The sequence below is a fragment of the Hydractinia symbiolongicarpus genome, chromosome 2, assembly GCF_029227915.1.
Source record: "Hydractinia symbiolongicarpus strain clone_291-10 chromosome 2, HSymV2.1, whole genome shotgun sequence".
Classification (NCBI taxonomy): domain Eukaryota; kingdom Metazoa; phylum Cnidaria; class Hydrozoa; order Anthoathecata; family Hydractiniidae; genus Hydractinia; species Hydractinia symbiolongicarpus.
In genome coordinates, this window is record NC_079876.1 from 28,469,679 (window position 1) to 28,492,133 (window position 22,455).

A 22,455-nucleotide genomic window follows, 5' to 3' on the forward strand; every position below is an offset into this window, starting at 1 on the left:
AGCCAATTGCAGCCTAAACAAGGTGCACATGCAACCTAAATAAAGGTGCATTACAGCATTGAGTTGATTGCGCAATTTCTTTTTATAAGCAACTGGGATTTTGGTCTCATCTGTACCCTACCAATCATCACAGCCCAATTACCCTACCAGTAGAGCTTACAACAATCAACCTACCAGCCATCATACCTCAGTTACTGTAGGTTGTGCAACATGAAGAACCAGTACATCACCAAAATGGGGTGTACATCTCCAAAATGGGGTAACTCTTTTTTACTTAAAATGTTAATTGCAACATAAATCTGCCCTTTATTTTAGGTATGACCTGCTTAGTCCCATTGGCTACCTTCTCGTGGTGCAGGTTGTCAAGAAGAGCTTGTAGACTTTTCAGGCCTATCAATAAGGGGCGAGCAATTGCTCTTGCTCACGCAAACGCTAACTTAACTCTAAGAAATAAGAAACTAGGTGAGCTATTAATTGCTCTCCCAATTCCGAAAAAAGTTTTTCTGCCTGAGCAATATCAATTCATCTCACATGGAAATCAATGTTCTCTTTCTTATTGTTTACAGTAAAAAAGAACTAAAATATATAAAAAAAGATGAAATTAAATAGATAAAAAGGACTTTTTTTAAACTTATTCTATTTATTTAGAATGCTTGCCCAGTTTAAATTATTGTAACCTTATGAGAGCGATTTGTTGCTCTGGTGTTATTTTCGTATTGATAGGCCTGATGAAATTTTTAATTTAGGATTTTAAAATTTAATAGATCGTGTTGTTTTTGTCTACATGTTGTGTCTACACGCTCTTCAACCAACAGCCAGGGCAATAAAACTCTCTTTGCATGAAATGTTTGCAAACATTCTTGTTTATTTCGGTGCTTTTAACTCCCTATTTAGTGAAATATTTAAAAATGGAAAGTGAGCTGGTAAATGTAAGTATTTTCATAGTTCGGTTTTTACCTTTTCAATACTAAAATTGCATTTCTTTAATGCAAAATTTTGCATTCATGTAAGGCTTTTTTGTATTAAAATTTAATACTGAGGATGGTGTTCATGTTTCTGTATTATATCTTTAAAATAAATGCTAAAGTTTTGCCACATAAAGGCGGTCTTACATAGACTAGCTGTTGTTATTGGCTTGGTATCCTGACTGCCATAGATTGCATTATGTATATGAACTCATTGTCATCTCATTATACGAATGAGATAAAGGCTACCTCTACTACTTTTAGCAGCCAAATAAGATAATATAATACTTAGTTGGATTAGCATACAAGAATTAGCATATGAAAGTATTCAATTAATTTGAGAGATATCTTTATGTAGGAGTTAAAGCAGAGAATTGATACCCTGGGGGGGGGGAAATTGAGGCTTTAGAGGAGAAAGTTAAAGTAAGTTATGCACTAGAAATAATTGCTTTGAAGTGTAGAATGTAATAAAACAGTAACAGTAACTTAGTGAACGATTAGAAGTTTAGAATGTGGCATTTCCACAATTGTCTTATTTTTTAGGAGTTATCAGCAGAGAAATTGGATTTGTGGTGGGACGCCTTCCGGGACTTTTGTCCCAAAATAAGACTTTGGGAGCTTTTATAAGCTCCCAAAATTACAAATCCTGGAAGGCGTCTGGTGGCTCACGCACCTTTACACAGGAGGATGATATGCGGGAGCGGGCGAAGTTGAAGAGGAAGAACGGTGGAAGAGGGAGAGGAGGAGGATATAGGTGGTAAAAAAAAATAATGCTAACACTTGCTGTTCTTAATTCATTCCTCTCAACCCATCCCCAGACTTTTCTTCTTTTAAAAATTTTCTTTTGCACAACAGTATGCACTTTTAATATTTTGACGTAGTATATAGTTATATAGACATATATGATTTTGAGATAACAAGACAGCAAGCTGTGATGATGGAACTGGTCTAACGACCCTTGAAGTTAAAATTGTAGAGGTTACACCCTCTAAAGATCAAAACGCAATGCAAGATCTCCCTTTTTGCAAGGATAGTCTGTAGATTCAAGGTAATTGAACCAAACAGCCCTCTCTACACAATATAATACGTACAACTAACGGTCGGTACACAAAAACTGACAACATGAAAACAGAAGACAGACATAACGACAACAATACAACAAAGAATTTACTATAAAAATAAATAAATAAATATAAAACTATAAATATGAGTAGACAACCACCCGAGTGCCAGGACTTGTGAACCTGGCAGTAGCTTTCCACATGTGATACGGGATCCCAACACTCAGCCTTACACGGGTAGTTGTCGCTTTGGACCAGCCATTTGCTTTGGACCAGCCTGAAGACAGTGGAGTAATGAACGTGGATGTAAAGTCACGGACACAAGAAAGATAGAAATGAAAACCCCTTATATAGCTTCTTCGTAACATCAGGTATAGCAGGATCGTTAACCCGGTAGACTAAGTGAGCCAACTTAGCCTCCCTACAGAACTGGGGTTATAAGTGGGGTCGTTACACCCAAAGACAAGGCAATTGCCAAGCCCCCTTGCTAAGCTTCTTATAATTGCTTTCTAGGAAAGGGGCGAGTGAGCGAACTCGTGAATAACGGTAAACTGTATGTAAAACACACAGCAGGGGTAATTTCAAACCGCTAGGAAAAAGAGATCCCTCCCCCTCTTTTGATATAATGTACTCCCGTTTTAGTGCGAATTCACACTATTTAAATTTTGACAAAAAATAACACATACACTGTGGAGTTATCTAGATCAGATGGCTTGACTCTAATCACTGCCCTATCATCACATTTTAACCATGTATTAACACCCTGATCTCTTATGAAAGCCCAGTAGTGACCAGCCGCCAGTGTGCCTGAATGATTAATAGTGGCGGTTAATTTATATTGGTTTGTGAATGATATATCCTCCGCAGGATGGGAATAAACATTTAGGGTGTCGTGACCTTGGGCGAGGCAAGAAACAAATTTATTATTTTTCACAGATCTTCCTTGGATACAATTAAACCTTTTCAGTTGGATGATCAGTATATCTCCACACTGGGTGAAGACAGTTTCCCGGGTACTGTCTTGAAGGGAAGAGCACTGTGGGCACATCCATCTGTCATTTCCACACATATATTCTGGTTGCGAAAAAGCTTTAATGGAGCCTGTTATGTTGTTTGAAACAGGGAGTGGCAGAATGGACATACTTTCCTCCCTACTGGAAGACAAGAGGCATGAATTACAAGATATTGTTGTAGTTACTTTGTTGGTAATAATATTGTTAGCGATAACTGATGGCCCTGTTAACTCGTTTAATACATGAGGTAGAATCTCAGGAACATCCTGCTGTGTGTTAATATTGAATGGGTTGTTCCTAGCATTGGACATCTTACGTTGTAACGCTCGGAGAAAAGCGGAAGGGTCTACAACTGAGGTGGATTTAGACAACAGAGACATAGTCCGCAAGACGGACTTGGCCAGGGGGGAAACAAAAGAGGACTCCGATGCACTTTGTGACCAAAGTGCAGGAGTTACAGATAATGCTTGCAGGATAGAAATAGCATAGCATGTATTCCCTTTATTAAACAGACCAGCATAAGTTGGTTTTGCTGGAGTGCTGTTGGTAGGCGGTTCTGGTTCCGGGTGTGAGTGACTTTTATCCACAGTTGGCCTTCGTTGTTGATGCTGTTGTTGTTGCTGCGGGCTTGTAACCTTTGGCAATAGAGGGGTAGGAACAGATGTTGAGCCTGGCACAAGATTGCAGCTGCCTTGGTTCCACGTAATTGAGTTCCTGGCTAGCCAAATGCAGAAGGATGCTTTCATACAAATGTCGCCTAATTTCCGGAAGGCTTGGAAAGCTTCTTTGTTTGGGAAACCCAATCTTTTTAAACAAATTGCAACTGACCGAAAGCAATATCCACGTGCACCCACTTCGATCGCGAACAGATTTACGTGCCATCCATTATGCTCGATGATATTTATCAAAGGGATGTATTTAGAGAGCTTTTTGGAGTGCCAGGTTTCCATGTTTTCCTCACAAGGGCATGTAAGTTCAATTAAAATAACACGTTTGCTGTTGTTGGAATACAGGACAAGATCTGGTCTAAGCGATGTTATGGCAATATGACCAGGAAAAATAAGTTCACCATTTAAATCTGAAAGAAATAACCAGTCAGTGGCAAGATGCAAAAGGCCTACCGGTTTTGATTTTTTGCTAGATGAGTGACTACCTGCTTTAACAAATTTTACATTATTTAGGTGCTTTACAGGAGAGGAAATAGATTTGGAAAACGTGGTGATCAACTGTAAAAGTTCGCGCAAGACAGAGTCGTGACGAAACGTAAATCTACCCTGTGTTAAAGCCGTTTTGCAGGCCCCTAAAATGTGAGCTGTAGTGCAGACTTGTTTTCAACACAAGAAACATAAGGATTCGGTACATATACGCCAACGCCTTAAATTACTCGGAGAAGGAAGAACATCATAGGTGGAGCTTAAACAGAACGACAACAGGTTTGGTGGCATGGCAAGCAAGGACTTCCAGGAGAGGTCGTTCTTAATGTAGTTGTCCCATCTGGTCCAACTTACCTGTACCTGTATTTGCAAAGCTCTGCTTATATCCTTTTCACCATCAATTTCTTTTGCAGTCACCGATACTAATTTCCTGTAAGAATGAGACTGTCTAAGAGAAGTTCCCTTAGGTTTAGGACAGAGACCTAAACCGCCCTTACCGAAATGGGGTGAACCCATAATTTCTTTAATCTTTAATTCTGCTTCAGCAATTCTGACTGAATTGGACACGCTCCATCTACCGACCTTTAATGTTGGTATAGCTGCCGAAACCAATGGATCTTTAGAATCCCTTAGCAGTAAGTGTCCACTGATCTTAGCGGACTTGAGTATGGAAGTTAGGCTTTTTATCGGTAGAGAGCAAGGTGAGATGGAAGCATAAAGACATAAATTAGTGGTAGAATGTTGAAGATTGAGCCATTTCCTTATAAATACTGACACCTATAGCCTTGCCCTATGCGCCAGGCGACGCAGGGTGGTCTTTTGTCCTGTGCATATTTATTCACTGTAGTACTGAATTCCAATAACCCAAACCCTCAAAACTACTACAGTGACAAAGATGTTGATTTTGAGGTAAGCGAGACAGCTTATCCTTGTCACTCAGATCAGTTTCCTCCCCTAAAAAAGTACAGTGTCGTTCTCAATGATATTTTCTCTGAACGTGGTGCTGAAAAGTTTCAGACAGCGAGTGTATTTCTGGACAAGAACCACACGAATTACTCCTGTCACATTGATGAGAAATATCTGAAAGACCTGCATATTAAGACACCAATAAAATGGGGCAAGATGAACGATCCTCTTTGGTCGACCCTGGACAGGGCTGTTGCTACCAAGTTATCCATAAGTCTATGTGACTCCCTTTCAACTAAAGTCAAACTGATGGAACTGTTTATGAGGAAGCTGCTGCTGACACTGTTTATGAGGAAGCTGCACAAATCCTTGGTCATCCAGCAGCAAAGAAGGTTAAAAATATTTCTGGGAAAAATAGGAGAACCTTACACTCTATTAATTTAATAAATTTAAAAAACTCTCTTGTGACTCAAGTTTTATTTGCCGTAGAGGTTGCTCAAAAGTTCGCTCTGCAGCAGCTGCTTGCCGAAACAAGGGAAAAAATCAAGGTAATACGTCGGGCAGAGAGACGTCTAAGGAAGAAGGTTAGGTTCAAGGAGGCACAGTCTGCTTTCAGGACAAACCCGTTTGCAGCCTTGCTTGATCCCAAGTGTGCAGCCACACTGCGTGTCGATCAACAGACATTTGACAATTATAAATCTTTGGTTGTCAAGGATAAATTGTATGACGTTCCCTTGTGTAATCTAGAAGGTCTTCCTGCTGCCCCTTCTATTACGAAAATTTTTCCCTCACATTCTCTTAAATAGAAAGACTTTTTTAACTCTTTTAGCAACCAGAAGGAATGCGTCATCTCCTGGTTTAAACGCTATTCCCTATAAAGTTTATAAAAAGTGTCCCAAAATAAATACTCTCTTGTTCAATGTTTTTAAATCTTGTATAAAAAATTGTGTTGTCCCTGTTCAATGGCGTAATGCTCGTGAAATTTATATTCCAAAAACCAAAACTCCAATGGAGTCAAACATAAAAGACTTTCGACCAATTGCACTTCTAAATGTCTAAGGTAAGCTTCTTTTCAGCCTTGTATCAAGGCGTTTAGAAACTTATATGATAACAAATAACAAATTTATCAATACATCTGTTCAGAAGGGATGTATGGAAAAGGTTCCAGGCTGCTGGGAACACATGTCGATGGTTTGGTCAGCACTTAACGATGCCCGCTCTTCTAAGTCGGATCTAGCTACCATCTGGCTAGATATAGCAAGTGCTTACCCTTCAATTTCTCATCGACTTATCTTTTTTGCCCTTAAGCGCTATGGTGTTCCTCCACAGTGGATTTCTTTTATTAGAAATTATTACATTGGCTTCTACAGCAAATCATTCTCTCCCCTTGCACCAAGTAATTGGCATAAACATACGCCGGGAATTTTTGCAGGCTGTACGCTATCCATTACTTTAAAGGAAGAAATTTTCGCGGAAGAAATTTTCGCGAGGCCAAAAAATCGCGAAATTTTTGGAATTTATTTTCGCGAATAGCCTCTCCTAAAATTTTTCGCAGGAATATATTTTCGTGAATGAACACTATCGAAATTTTTCGCGAGAAAAAACTTTCGCGAATGGCCTATTTTTAAAATATTTCGCGAGAATAAACTTTCGCGAACGAAGACATTTTTGATTTTTTTATACGTGCCTAATTTATAAAAAACGTGTTTTTTATACAAAAAGCAGTTATATAAATGACAGCTGATTTGAGAATGTAAGTTTTTCTTTCGTTTGCACTTTTTCAAAACACAAAATAAACTATATATAAACAAGTTTTACAGGGTAAAGCTTTTCGTATTAACGAGTAACAAAAATATTTGTTCTAACAGTGTCATTGTTCATCTTCCATGCTTTCAAAAGCGTCAAAAGCAGATCTTTCCCACACAAAATCACAATCCTCATCTTCGTCGTCTTCACCGCTATCGTCATTTTCGTCGTCGTCGGCTCTTTCAGAGTATCCAATCTGCTTTTCTTCCAAGGTCAAACCACAAACCGATTGAAGCAGCTGGTTCTCCACTGGACTGCTTTCACATAACGGGTCGATCTCTTGAAATGGGTCGATTGGAGGGAGATTCTTGCTACCCAGCTGAATCACATCAGTAATTCCCGCTGCTCTCCATTCACTTTCAATGATACTTTTTCCTTTGCTGGTAGTCATCTCATCATAAAAGTCGACAACCCATTGAGCATGTAGGGGTTTGAGAGTAGTTAAACGCAGCTTAACATCTACTTCATCAATTTTGACCACATCATTAAGCTGCTTTGAAATTTGATCAGCTTACCAGGTGCTGAATTTATTTCTCAAGAAGCGCTCTGCATGTCCATTGACAGTTAAATCTAATGGTTGATAAAACTTGGTCATATTTGCTGGTACATTGACGACACATATGTGGTTTTCCTTGATCTTATTGAGGACTTCGCTCGTCATTTGGCCAGTAAATACATCCCTGATAAGCAATCCTTTTTGATCAGGAGGTAGCTTGAGTGTTGCTCGTTCTTCTTTTAGGTAGGGCGAAATGATTTCTTCAATTATTTTGATTGACTCTGTCGTGTTAGAGTAGTGAGTGGGGTTTGCACTCAAACTGAAGCCGTCTGGAAACTTAAAGCGAGGTAGACTCTGTTCCGTCTTTCCCCCGTAGATCAGCTGGATAGGCAAAAACTTATTTGTAAACGTTATTCCAAATGTTCCAGTAATCGATCGTTTGTCGCTAGCAGCTTCCATGACTACGGACGCTGAACCACGTTTGGCTAGGGTGAAATTACCAGTTGGGACATATTTTAGGGGTGTTTGGTCAATGTTGATGATCATGGAGTGTGGTATGTTATGCTTTTCAATAAGGGTGACGATCTCATGGTGAAACAAAAATTCCATTTCTTTCCTGGCACCGTCAGGAATATTAACCTTTGAGGAAGTCTTCATCCGCCGAACGAACCCCATACGCTTGAATAAGCTTTTTGCCCAACTTGATGAATCGACATCAATGTTTCCAACGGCGCCCGGATACCTTGACATAAGAGCTTTGGCTGTAGCCTTGGCCAAGCTTGAGTGAGAAGTGCAATAAATAAAACCTTGCACATTTTTCTCAAACTTTTCCCCAATAAGGTATTTGTTATGTTGCAAAAAAATTTTTTTCGCGGGAATTTATTTCCGCGAATCAAGCATACTTGAAAATTTCGCGGGAATTTATTTTCGCGAACGACCCCTTTTGATTTTTTTCGCGGGACTTTATTTTCGCGATTTTGGCCAAAATTCGCGAAATCGCGAAAATTTCTTCCGCGAAAATTTCTTCCTTTAAAGTATCCTTTTTCTTGCAGGCATCAATATTATTCTTGAGTATACATTACTGGCTTCCACTTCCAGGTTCATCACATCACGCAAAGTGTCACTCCCCTTGATTAGAGCCTTTATGGACGATATCAACCTGATGTCTTCATCAGTGTCTGGTACCCAAACGCTTTTGTCCAGGTGTACTGCAGCACTAAAATGGGCTGGCATGGATTTTCGTGCTAACAAATCACGCAGCATCGTGATCATAAAAGGTAAGTCCCTCAATTCAACTCCTTTTGCTCTCCAAAAGCCTGCTGACCCCACAGACTTCTCTTCCTACATTCCTTCTATCCGTTCCATGCCTATGCGATTTCTAGGCCGTATTATGGATGGTTCTATCTCCGATAGGAAGGCTATTGACGAACTTGATCAGAAGTTATCTGCAGGGGTCTCTATTATTGACAAGTCATTTTATAAAGGCCCTCAGAAGCTGTGGATTTTATATAGACAGTCAGCAAGCATAACTTTAGGTTATAAAATTCTTTATTAAGCTATTATAAAACAATTTGCGTTTTGTCATATTATTTGTGTCTTGCAAGCATAACTTTAGGTTATAAAATTCTTTATTAAGCTATTATAAAACAATTTGCGTTTTGTCATATTATTTGTGTCTTGCGTTTTTGTTCCAAGATTCTGCATATAATGTGCGTAATTACCTTATTCCATGAAATTACCCAGTTATGATTTTACACGCTTTTTTATAAGAATATAATTATAAGAATATCGAGGCTGAGAAATGGGTTAAAATTAGAAATATCCTAAGAATATACCCAGGCTCAACTTCTTGTTTTAGATATGAAAATTTGTGTGATGCGCAGATTTTGATTAGAGGTTTATTTCTTATACTGTATGTTTATTTTCTTGTCGGATCACCTGTCGTTTTCACTTTGTTTAATGACTTTCCACCATTTTTTTTAACCATCTTTAAGCATATTAAGGGTAATACATACTTTCCGGTGAAGAATTTTTTTAAGAATATTTGAGGCTGAGATTTGTCAAAAAGCTAAGGATACTGAGGCTGAAACGAAAAAACAATATTCTTATAAGACTCGTTAATTTCATGGAATAATAAAGAATAAAGTGGTAGTTTGTTCTGATAACATTCGTTCCTTTGCATGCTGGAAAATTTTTTCAATAAACTTACTTAGTTTCACCTCAAACTTCGGGATTAAGCCTGAAACACACGATCCTTTAATACGAAAGGTCAAAAACTGATGGATAATGATCAATATTACTTACTTTATTAGACACAAGTGTAAATATTTTAGTATATTTAATTAATAAAATTGCATAATTATTACGCCTTGTTAGTCTAATGGCTATGACACTCGTAAACGAGAGATCCAGGTTCGAATCCTGGACAGGGCATGAAAAACATTATCTTGCACCTACAACAACCCCGTTGTATTATATTGATAAAATTCTGTATATTGACCTTATAATACCTTAATTAAATATATGTAATCTTCGAGTTGTAGAAGGGGAAGGAGTGTATATTTAAATGCCTGACCCTGCCTTGCCGTTCCTTTGCCATTGCCTACCCTTTCTATGTCTTTTCTGTTGCCTGCTTACTATGCCCTTTTCTGTTCCTCCCATGCCTTGCCTACCCCTGCCTTGCTGATTCCTCTTCCTGTTTTCTTGCCTGCCTTTGTCGCTCCCTTTCCTTGCCGTTCTTAATAAATCCCTTCCTTTCCTATGCCTTTTCTGGTGCCTGCCTGCTATGCCTTTGCCTGTGCCTCCCATGCCTTGCCTACCCCTGTCTTGCCTACCCCTGCCTTGCTGATTCCTCTTCCTGTTTCCTTGCCTGCCTTTGCCGTGCAACGCTAAATATATTGCCGTGCCCTTTCCTTTATGCATTTGCCTTGGCAACCTCTCCGCAACACTTTCTATACTGGTTCCAAGGAGGTAATTGGCACAAAAATTAAACAAACAAACAGACAGAGAGAGTAGGACAGGACTTCTGCAAAGGGTACAAGGGTTTCAACTCATATTCCTGAACTAAGGTACCCAAAATGTGTAGCTGAGTCACCTCAAAAGAGGTCTGCGAACAGTCTTCAGCAGGAACTAGACATTTCTTTCATCCATAACTTTTCATCTGTCCTACTCTGTACAATCTTGTGTGACTGGGGTAATAAGTAGAGTCGTCACTCTCCAAAGATAAGACCAATGCAGTCAAGCCCCCTTGCTGACATAATTTTTATTTTGTTTTTCTGATTTTGTTTTTTGTTATTTCCTTTTTGACTGGGGTAATAAGTGGAGTCGTCACTCTCAAAAGATATGACCTGGTACAGTCAAACCCCCTTGCTGGCGTAATTTTTTTTGTTTTTCGCTTTTATTTTGACTGGGGTAATAACTTGAGTCGTCCCTCTCCAAAGTCAAGACCACAAAAAATAGTCAAACCCCCTGGTCCTACTCTCATCTTTTAACTAGCCCCCAGGCTGTTTTGAGAGGACCCCTGCCGGTTGTGATAGTTTATTGATACTTCCTTGTATTTATTCAGTTTAACTTTTGTAAACTTTCATTCCCAGAAAAGATTATCTGTATCTGAATTTGTTATAGCCTTACACTCCCTTATCAAGGACAATACTGCAGGATTTTGCTCAACGAAATGACATAGCTACCTGCCTAAAATATGGAAAAACAATGCAGGAGAAAAGGTATTGCAACAAAGACACAATGGCACCCCCATTTGTTAAAAAATGGCATGTGAAAGGTGCAAAAACAATTGTCAAAAAATATATTCGTAGCTTTAAACACATAATTTATCGAAATAATTTGAAACAAATGTGAAACTTTCAACGTCAACAGTTGAATTTTATCTACGTTATCTTGAATGTAATTTTTTGAAATCATCAAGTGCCACATATCATAAATTCGGGTTTATTTCTTATTCTAAGACGAACATATTAACATATTTTACAACAAAGTGGAAAGGCTGTCCACACGTATCTGCATATCTTACTCTGAACTAGATACCCAGCCGTGAACTGTGTTGTCACTCATTAAACGCTTTTATGTTCTTGTTTTGCTACACGAAATATTTGTTTCGTACCTAGGAATCTTTTTATAGGGGTTCTTAATCACCTCTATCTGAATCTTCTTTGGCTAGGTTTATCACTCTCCTCTTTATCGTGAGAACTTATAAGAAGCTAAGCTTGACAGTTTGTCTTGTCGTTGGGTTAACGATTCCACTTCCAATGGATTGGGATTAGATCTGTAGTATGTACTGCTGATGGTTTTGCGTCGGGGTCCACGTTCAGCTTGATGGGTGTACCATACATTGTAGGGAGCTTCTGGTGGGTGCATTTGTTGTGCTAACTGGTGTAGTCGGTGTGTTGGCTGGTGTAGTCAGTGTGCTGACTGATGTGGTTGGTGTATCTGTGAAGGCATTGATTGATGGGAAATCTTTAGGATAATCTCTGACTTATTTCGACTTGTCAGAGAAGCTTGGGAGAAACCCACAATTACGTTTGGACGAAAAGTGGCATAACACATGTTCGCAGGACAGACAACTCAACAACCATAACAATCCTATCCTGTGAAGATATAAATGAACATTCATCAGAGTGAACTTCGTACAGGTACCTTTGTGCATTTCTCTATAACTAAATTTTTAATTAAAAAAATTTCTTGTCTTTTGCACTTAATCTTCACCTTTTATAAAAGTTATATAGACCAATATGAGTGTTCAAAGCAATAATATTGAAAATGTTGTCTGTCCTGTCTGTAATCTGATTAGTTTAGATAATTGCATTTTCTGTGACTATTGCCAAAGTTGAATACATGCCTCGTGCTCCAAGATTTCAAAAAGAGTTCTTTTGTCCATCTCACAAAATAATGATCCCTGGTTTTGCCACATGTGCCTGATAAAAAGATGCCTTTCCAGACTATAACTAACTTACAAGTTAATTCTCTATGTTTTAACTCTAATGAATGCCATACAGCTAATATATGTAATATTTGTAATAAACATATCGCTATTGATAATAACAGAAAAATTTTTTTGTGAACTTGAATGTGTGAACTGAAATGTGTGAACTTGAACAAAAAAAGCTTAAAACCATAAATGGTAAAACGTGGTCTTGTACAGATTGTGATATAATTCCATTTAAAGATATTAACAACCTTGATATGACGAAAAACATTAATTATAATTCTCTAAATGACTTTTCCTGTCATAAAAACATTCTTGAAGTATCTACATCATTTGGTGACTTAAAAGGCTTGCCTGAACTGCAGTTGGATTTTTCACAAAACGTGGGAGATAACAAGGATGCACCAGTGCTAGATTTTGATTATTATACTCTTCAAGAATTTCGTAGGTTGGTTAAAAATATGCAAGATGATAAATGTAGCTTGTCCATCTTGCATACTAATATAAGATATCCTACCAAAAAAATTTTCCTCTTCTTCATGTTGAATAATATTTGTTATGGTTCAGAAGATATATTTACTTCACAATGTACATACATAAATGTTTACAGTCAGCTTATATATAGTCTTTACATGGAACTTGCTAGAAAATACTAGTATACAAGAAAAAACGTCTAGAATGTTCCAGAAACAAAGATGGCGTCTAGTAAGCAACGACAAGAAAGTTCCAACGTATGTTCTAGAGAGTTCAAGTACATATATACATGATGTAATGTCCATACTACATGAATGTTCAAGAATGTTCTGGAATGTTCCGTAATGTTCCAGTAAATATCTGACTAGAGTGTCTGTAATTTCAATACTCCTCCTCACTCGCTGTCAGATAGTTCGTAAATACCACTCCTTTCGCGTAGTTCATTAAATTGAACACGACCCAATCCTTTTGTCAATACGTCCGCAACCATGTCCTCGCTCGGACAGTACACCAACATGATCTTCTTATTCGTAATCTGTTCTCGTATGTAGTGATGCTTAATGTCAATATGTTTTGTACGTCCATGAAACTTTGGATTTCTCGCCATACAAATTGTTGACTGATTGTCTTCGTAGATCAAAGTTGGCTCGTCTGATTTCTCGTTCATGTCATTAAGAATTCGTCTCAACCAAATAGATTCCTGTGCTGCACTTGACAATGACCAGATGTTGATTTTCGATCGTCAAGATCGCCTGCCCAATTCGCATCTGAATATCCGGTTAAACCACTTTTATCACCATATAATAAACCATAGTTGACTGTGCCATTCAAATATCTCATAATACGTTTGACTGCAGACCAATGATGTGTCGTAGGTTTTGAAGTGTATCTTGCAACGTTTCCAACAGCATATGCAATATCTGGTCTTGTTTTCGTTGACAGATAAAGGAAACATCCAACTGCTGATTGATATATGTCTTGGTCAAACAGAATATCGTCGTCTGTTGGTTTCATCAATCTTGCTCCGGCTTCAGTAGGAGTTGCGACAGCTTTCGAATTTTGCATGTCAAACTTCGTTAGCACTTCTTTGATGTAGGTTGGTTGACCAATCCATATCTTCCCTGGTTCTAGATGAACGACTTTAACGCCAAGGAAATGATGTAACTTCCCCATGTCTTTTACGTCAAATTTTACACCAATTTCTTGAATGATTTGTTGGATTTGCGTACTTGATTTCCCTGCTAATAGGATATCATCAACGTATACAGCCAATATAAACATCTCTCCTCCTGAAGTCATCGTGTAAATGCAAGGATCATTCGTCGAAGGGGTAAATCCACATTTCTTGAGATGTTTATCCAAAGCTTCATTCCAGCATCGCGACGATTGCTTTAGACCATATATACTTCTCTTCAGCTTGCAGACCATATTCTCCTTCCCTTTAATCTCGAAACCCTCAGGTTGTTTCATGAAGATGTCTTCTTTCAATTCGCCATTCAAGAATGCGGTTGTTATATCCAATTGATGTAGTTGAAGATTATATTTCGCTGCCAATGCAATCATTGTCCTTATTGATTCGAATCTTACTACGGGACAAAATGTTTCATCATAGTCAATTCCACTTTTCTGTGTGAATCCTTGCGCTACCAATCTTGCCTTGTGCCGCTCTACGTTTCCATCTGCATCACACTTTCGTTTGAACACCCATTTGCTTCCAACAGCTTTACGTCCATCCGGCAGTTCAACGACATCCCATACATCGTTTTTGTATAGTGATTTGATTTCCCTTTTCATTGCGTCGATCCAATTTTCTTTGTCATCACTTTGAAGTGCTTCTTTGATTGACTTTGGATCTGGTACTTCTTCTGCAACATATACCCAATCACCGTAACGATCTGGTGCTTTTCGTTCTCGTCTCTGCCTATCGGTTTGTAAAGGTTCACCGTTGTCATTTTTGTCAACGTCATTATCTTCAAATTCCAATTCCACTTCATGTTGCTTGACAACTTCTTTTGGAGCTTCTTTGTCATCCTTCTCCTTAGTTCGTGATTTAGTTTCGTTGAAGACAACATCTCTGCTGAAGAAAACTCTTTTCTTCACTTCATCGTACAACCGAAAGCCTTTGGTTGTCGTACCATATCCCAGGAAAATGCATCGTTTCGTCTTTGAATCCACTTTTGCTCTCTCGTCCTTTGGAATGAGTGCGTAAGCGTTGCATCCAAATATACGAAGATCGCTGACATTTGGTTTGTGTCCAGTCCAAACTTCATATGGTGTCATACCTTTAACAGCACTTGTAGGACTACGATTTCGTAAGTAACTTGCTGTTGATAATGCTTCTGCCCAAAAACGCTTGGGTAACTTTGAATCCGCTAACATGGCTCGCACCATTTCCACAAGTGTCCTGTTCATTCTTTCAGCCACACCGTTCTGTTCTGGATTCTTTGGAACTGTTGTTTCATGTCGAATACCTTCTCTTTTGAGATAGTTCTCAAATTCATTTGAAGTGTATTCTCCTCCGTTGTCCGTTCGAAATACTTTAATTCTCGAACCGCTTGACTTTTCGACCATTGCTTTCCATTCCACAAAACTTTGGAATGCGTCGCTTTTGTTTTTCAGCATATACACCCACACATGTCGTGACTTATCGTCGATAAAGGTGATAAAATATTCAGCTCCGCTAAGTGACTTCTCTTCAATCTTTCCACACACGTCACTGTGCACTAATCCAAGTAATTCATTGGACCGCACTCCTCCTTTCTTTGGAAAAGGTGTCCGGTGCTGCTTTCCATCAACACATGATTCACAAAACTTTGCATTCTTTAATGTATCGTATTCAAATCCATCAACCAAATTATCTTTTGCCAGCATTTCCAGACTTTTAACCCCAAGGTGACCGTAACGTCGGTGCCAAATTGATTCTTTTGTGTCGTCACTTCCACACATTGCAAACTCGCTTTCCGCTTCTCCCTGTTGACTACAGTTGAGATGATACAGGTTTCCAGACTTTGTAGCAGTAGCTACTACTTTGTTGCCATCCAATATACGGCATTCCGACTGACCAAACTCAAACCTCTTACCGGACTTTGTTCCCTTTGAGACACTCAAAAGATTGTAAGACAGTTGTGGTACGTATAAAGTTTCATACAATCGGCATTGTTTCACTTTTACATCCGGGATGTTCACGAATAATTGCACTGTCCCTTTACCAATAGCTTCCAGTGAGTATCCGTCCCCAACAGTAATCTTCTGTGGTTCCTCGAGTTCAACAATGTCAATAAATAAGCTCTCGTCATTGCACATATGACACGTGGCTCCAGAGTCCACTATCCAATCGCTTAACTTTTCGGATGCTACTAAAGAATGTTCGACAACAAATCCGAGTTCGATTTCTTCGTCGGACTCCTTCTTTTCGGCGGTACAAGCTTTTTGGTTCATGGGTTTCTTCTTGAACTTTCCATCCGATCTTGAATAATTTCCCGCCTTGTTGAGATCTCAGTTTCGTTTAATATGTCCGTAATTACCACACTGATAACACTTTGGACATTTCTGGTTACGCTGATGATGCTTTAACGTCATCGCCTTTATTCCTGGCTCTGTTTCTACCATGTCTTTCTGTTTGCTTTCTTCGTGAAGCAGTCGCTCTGTAACAACGTCAATTTTTGGTACCTCCGAACTTGCTTCGAGCGCCGTGACCAACATGTCGTACGAACGCGGCAAACTTGCCAACAAATGAACCACCTTATTTTCGTCATCCAAAGGATCACCAACAATCGCTAACTCTTCAAAAATCTCCGTCATTGTTTTGATGTGAGTCTGTACCGATTGTCCTTCCTTTAACTTTAACGCATAAAGTTTTCGACGTAATGCCAATTTGTTGGCCCAAGATTTTTTTTGAAATTGATTGGCTAACCTTTTCCATACTTCTGCGGGATCCTCTGGATCCGGACCAAGTAGATATAGGAGAGACGGTTCAATCGATAAAACGATAGTAGCCAATGCCTTGTCTCTTCTCAATGCATATTTCACCGCTGCTGCTTCGCCATCAGCAGGAGCACCTTCAGTTTCATTAACAATTTTCCACAAACCTTCTCGTACCAATGCCATCTTACATTGCAACTTCCATGTCGCATAATTTGATCCATTCAGCGGTTTCAAAAGAATCTTCGTTGCTTCCGCAGCCATTATTCCTCCGGATACTTTCAACTAAATACCGGAATACCAATGTTTTGATTCCGTGATAACAATCACCAAAATTCCGTGAACTACAAATTTCCAAGATGGCGTCAAGTTGTGTACGTACTTTGTTTACAAGTTTCTTCTCACTATCTTCAGTTATACTGGGCAATACTCTGGGCCCATAACCTGTTGAATAATATTTGTTATGGTTCTGAAGATATATTTACTTCACAATGTACATACATAAATGTTTACAGTCAGCCTATATATAGTCTTTACATGGAACTTGCTAGAAAATACTAGTATACAAGAAAAAACGTCTAGAATGTTCCAGAAACAAAGATGGCGTCTAGTAAGAAACATCAAGAAAGTTCCAAGGTATGTTCTAGAGAGTTCAAGTACATATATACATGATGCAATGTCCATACTACATGAATGTTCAAGAATGTTCTGGAATGTTCCGTAATGTTCCAGTAAATATCTGACTAGAGTGTCTGTAATTTCAATACTTCAAAATCTTATCAGCTCAATGGACTTTAAATTTGATGTAATTGGATTGTCAGAAGCGTTACAAACAAATAAGGATAGCACTATACATGAACTGCCAGGATACTACCCCCTTGACTTTATTTCTGGCATAACCCAAAACTCTGGATGTGGCCTTTACATCAAAAACAACCTAAAATACAAAGTCGTGACGACATATTTTCGGTCAATCTCAGTAAAAATGAAAAATTTGAGGTTTTGTTTATAGAGGTTTTTAATAAGTCAGGAATCATTTTAATTGGAGTTATTTACCGTCATCCAAAAAATAATTTAAACGAGTTTTTGTTACATATGAATGATGTTCTCCATAACATTCAAAAAGCGAACAAAAAAGTTATCATGATGGGGAACTTAACATTAATATGTTAAAATTTGAATCTCACTCTAACACTGGCTCTTTTTTAAATATAATGTTAGAAAAATTTTTACAACCACACATTGTACAGCCTACAAGATTTAACAACAACCAGAAGTTCACCTTGATTGACAACATCTTTTGTAATGATATAGTTAACCCATGTACAAGTGGAAACCTAATCTCTCATATTTCGGTTCACTTACAAAATTTTCTCATTATTAAAGACATACTCTCTGTTATTGCGGACAATACAAATTAATGGTTGGGCAGTTCACTTCTTCGCAGTTGAGGTTGGCGCTCGTGGGTACTGTTCAGATTCTGTGCATACTTGTTTACGTCGTCTAGGTTTTTCACCCAAGTTAATTCGTTGCACTCAAAAATTACTTGGTTCTATTGCAATGAAATGTTCCTTCCATATTTGGTTGGCCAGAGATTCAAAACCTTGGGAAACGCTTACTACAACAACAGACAGTTTCCTGGAAAGAAGTCACCTTTCAAATTTGCCAAAAGCAAATCACCTGTCCACATAACTGACACGAAAATAACATCCTCAGGTTCAACAAAAGAGTTAATGCTTACAAACAGTGGAATACAAAATAAGGGTAACACTTGCTATGCAAATTCTATTCTGCAATGTTTAAACTCCCTGCCGCAATTCCATGTAGCCCTCTTGGCGAAAATCCTTCCTTGTCACCTCTTGCTTCAGCTTGCTCGAATGTTTTCCACCAATTGTCATCTTTAAAAGTCCCAGTTGATCCATCAGCTTTCCTTGCAGCCCTAAAAAATGCTATAGGTAAAGTAAAAGGTAATTTTGATATTTTTACACAGCATGATGTGCCTGAGATCCTAGGTTACTTGCTAAGTGAACTTGCTACAGACTTGCTTTTTACTACCACCATGTTCCAGTTTACAATCACTTGTGACACATGTTTCCAATCGCACTCTACTGATGAAATATCTCTATTTCTTGAATTGCAACAAAGACTCACAATTCAAGAGTCATTGAACCTCTTCTTAAAACCCGAGGTTTTGACAGGAAATGATAAGTGGGTTTGCCCTCTGTGTAATTCACATCAAACAACAACACGAGAGACGGAAATTGTGAACAGTGGTTCACACCTTATATTGCAGTTAAAGCGTTTCATCATGTCAAATGGTCATATCTCAAAACAAGTGTCGCCAGTTTCATGTTTCCCAGACTTCTGCAGCAGTATCCCTGTCAGAAACATTATCAATACTAAAATTAGTTGCACTGGTAAAAAATGCAGCTTCTAGAGCAATCTCTCGTGGCTTAGCCAAATCTGCACTTCTATGCGTAAAAGGATATGACCAATTTTCTTTTACAGAATAATGCAGAACAGGATTTTGCTTTGGCCCATTTACTTTGGGTAGTTGATCGTTGCGTGAATTGAAAGTTTGTGTAAGAATAGGAGGAAATAAGGTGACTATTACAAATAAGGTGACTATTACTTATGTTATTGTTAAGGTAAATATACAAGCGTAAAAACCAGTTTGGCCTACTAAGTTAAAGGTCGGTCCTATCGATTACTTATTCGACTCAACTTTTCCGTTGAAAAAAGGACAAGTGGTACAACTTTTACGAGATTTACATTTTAAGGACAGCGCACAGGCATCAGTTGTCAACTTTTTGGCAAAACACATTACACTAGAAGATTTTATGTTTATGTAAACAGCAACTAAAAGGCAATAAAGCATTTCACTTATTTAAATTTCAATGCGGCACAAATTTATTTCATGTATTTGCTATCACAAACAGGTCTAACTTCAAAAAACATTGCTCACAATGATCATCGCGCTTTTCTGGAACAGAATTTGCACGTTTTCATATGTATTTTTTTTTTTTTTTTTTTTTTTCATAACTGTTTTCACGAAGATGGATTAGCTGGATGAATTCATGCCGGAAAATTAATGGCCAACGGTTTTGATAGGTGGTATTATTAGCATTTTTAACGATGCGCTGGTGCTTTTGCTCTCTTCCTTCAATTGTATTGCATCCTTATCCAAGATCTTTTTGCCTCAATTTCCATATTTTCTAACAATGCTTTACTAAAATTGGTAAAGCGGACAGATGAATTGATTTCTAAAATACGCAGTGCAACTTTGTATTGATTCATTAACCAGCTGTATTGCTGAGTAACAATAAAATAAGCGAAGGTAAATGTTGCAAAGATAGAACTTTCTTTGCCAGGAAAACGAAATGAAAACTTCTTATCCTTAACTTTCCCCGCATTTTCATTAAACCATGTTTTGACTTTCGAGGTTAAAAAATTGCAACTCATCTCTAACCGAATAAAGTCAACAAATTTAACAAATAGACACTGACAGTCAATTATTTTTTCAGAAGTGGGTGAAGAACAGAAATTTGTTTCTGAAACGGCAGATTGGAGCAATTGGATGAACATCTCTTTAATTGTATTATTTTTGAGATAGAGAGGTTCAGCTTTTGCCACCATCAATGAAATGTTCCTTAGCTCTGTGTCAGTAGGTAAAAGCAATAACGATACGAATTGTAGTTGCTGACTCTTCTTTTTCCAACGTTTAACAAAAGTTATTGGTTTTGGTGGATGGTGTCAATGAATGTGGCTGGTGTCTTGCAGGAGGCAGGGGATGCTTACTCAAGGGCCCGCACCAGATCCCAAGCGTGAGTGAATTTCACCAATCCTCATGTTTCCACATTCATAGGTGTTTGTTTCAGTACATCCAAAATCCATTAGCTTTTCAATCATCCCTGTAAAGGGGAGAATACAGAAGTTTTCCAGTGGTTTTTTATTCAGCCAACATCTTTAAATCGTTAAGAATAGCTCCAACTTTAAACTCAACATTATGCAACAAATCTCTAACAACAACTGAAAAAACTTTACTTTCAAGGTATTTTAAATCATAAACTAACTTCTTCTAAAACTGGCTAACATGCTCACTATTTTCATCAACTTCGGCCCTAAACAATAGAAACTGATTTTTACTGCTTGCAATTCGAACACCAACATTTAAAAAAGAAAACGAAAACGCAGTGCAATACATAGAGCACCATCTCCGCAGATAAACACAGATAACACAGATAAAATAAAAAGAAAGGAAGTAGAATTTTTGTGTTCAAGGTTACCAAATTGAAGTAATTTATTGTTACGGCTGACATTAACTTTCAAGTAAAATACACGGGCTCACAGTTTCAAAAAAATACTGTACGCGCATATCATAACATTACGTAATGCACATGTGCGCGCAGAAAAAGCAGTAAAGAATGTAAACAAACAACGTAGAAATACGATTCCCTAGCTTGTTTTTGCCTTTGAAATCATAAAAATCACCCAACTAAGCTTTAATATGATAAAAAACAAATAATATGCCTCTACCTAGATGTAATAATCCTTTTTCAGCTATAATTCATTTATATATAACAAAAATAAGGCGCATCCAGCGCAAGAGAAACCGAAGATCGCTGTTTCGTTTTCCATCTTTGTTTGAAAACTGAGACGGCAGTGTAAATACCAGATCAAGAGAAGCAAAGTAGATATCTATTTATAAACTCGTAAACACGCTGTGTAAAGTAGCGCACGTGGGTTTTTTGCGATTACTTTCTCTTTCGATTTTTATCAGTGGAAAACAAATATACAGTTAATTTAACTATGTCATCGAACTTTGGGCACTTCCTTTTTTACCAGGAGATAACTTGCATGAACAATTGTTAGCAGATTGATGTAACACATTACGGGTGGCAGATTGTTTATGGAATTGATTTTTAATTAATTTTTTTGTTGTGGTAAGTGACACGATTTTCTTCTTCAAAAGTTTGTTTTTGGCTTTTAGTTTCAGGATATTTTCAGAGAGTGGATTTAAAAGTAATTCTCCTTCCTTATTTCAATCCGAAGCTGTAAAACCTGCATTATCTTGATGTGAAACATGGTCAGGTGAAATCCTCTCTTGTGGGGGTGAAAAGCTTGATGATACTGTACTATTAGGTGACAATAACCCTGGTAATGGTGAAGAAATACAAGATTTAATGCATAACCAGGACTTTGAATATCAATATTAATGTCACTGTTTGATGCTATGCTACCAACACAATGACTTTCAATATTGGGATCCACTTTCTTTGTTTTAGATGTTTGCTTTTTTTATGACGATGTTGAATATGACAACTTTCGTCGACGTGTTGCAGAGGGTAAAAACTTCTCAGTCCTTGAAGCTGATTCATAACCAGGACATACAGTTGGATAAGAATGCTCGTATGATGGTTTCCTGCAACCAAAATGTTTGGAACAAACCCGTTGTTTGAGTGTGTCATCAATTTTGGGCTGGCGCAATTAATAAGTTACCTCCATTTATTATGAGCATCAGATCTCATGGTTATAGAAGGAAAGGTGAACAAGCTAGCTAAAAATAAAATAAAAAATACTATATATAGCTAGGTAGCTAGCCCTTTAGCAAGACCTAAAAGCCACCCTTTATTGCCTTTGTTATTTGCTAATTACTGCTAGTTTTTGGCTATAAACACTTAATCTTGTATAAAATATTTTCTCACCTGTAAGGTTCTTTA

At 37.9% G+C, this 22,455-nt stretch overlaps 2 protein-coding genes across 2 annotated transcripts; one reads left to right on the plus strand and one right to left on the minus strand.

Moving 5' to 3' along the window:
* Positions 1-218: 218 nt before the first annotated feature.
* LOC130630510 (putative ubiquitin carboxyl-terminal hydrolase 50) lies at positions 219-6,007 on the minus strand. The gene has a single exon (XM_057444028.1). The coding sequence runs from the start codon at positions 3,987-3,989 to the stop codon at positions 2,685-2,687; it is 1,305 nt and encodes a 434-aa protein (XP_057300011.1). The 5' UTR covers positions 3,990-6,007; the 3' UTR covers positions 219-2,684.
* A 5,117-nt stretch (positions 6,008-11,124) lies between these two features.
* On the plus strand, positions 11,125-13,546 carry LOC130630511 (uncharacterized). Its single transcript, XM_057444030.1, has 2 exons — positions 11,125-13,008; positions 13,128-13,546. The coding sequence occupies exon 1, from the start codon at positions 12,496-12,498 to the stop codon at positions 12,994-12,996; it is 501 nt and encodes a 166-aa protein (XP_057300013.1). The 5' UTR covers positions 11,125-12,495; the 3' UTR covers positions 12,997-13,008; positions 13,128-13,546.
* The last annotated feature ends 8,909 nt before the right edge of the window (positions 13,547-22,455 follow it).

What these genes read in the sequence shown, in the direction of transcription:
- LOC130630511 (XM_057444030.1), top strand. Translation starts at nt 12,496, where the DNA reads ATGTGTGAACTTGAACAAAAAAAGCTTAAAACCATAAATGGTAAAACG.
- LOC130630510 (XM_057444028.1), bottom strand. Translation starts at nt 3,989, where the DNA reads ATGGAAACCTGGCACTCCAAAAAGCTCTCTAAATACATCCCTTTGATA.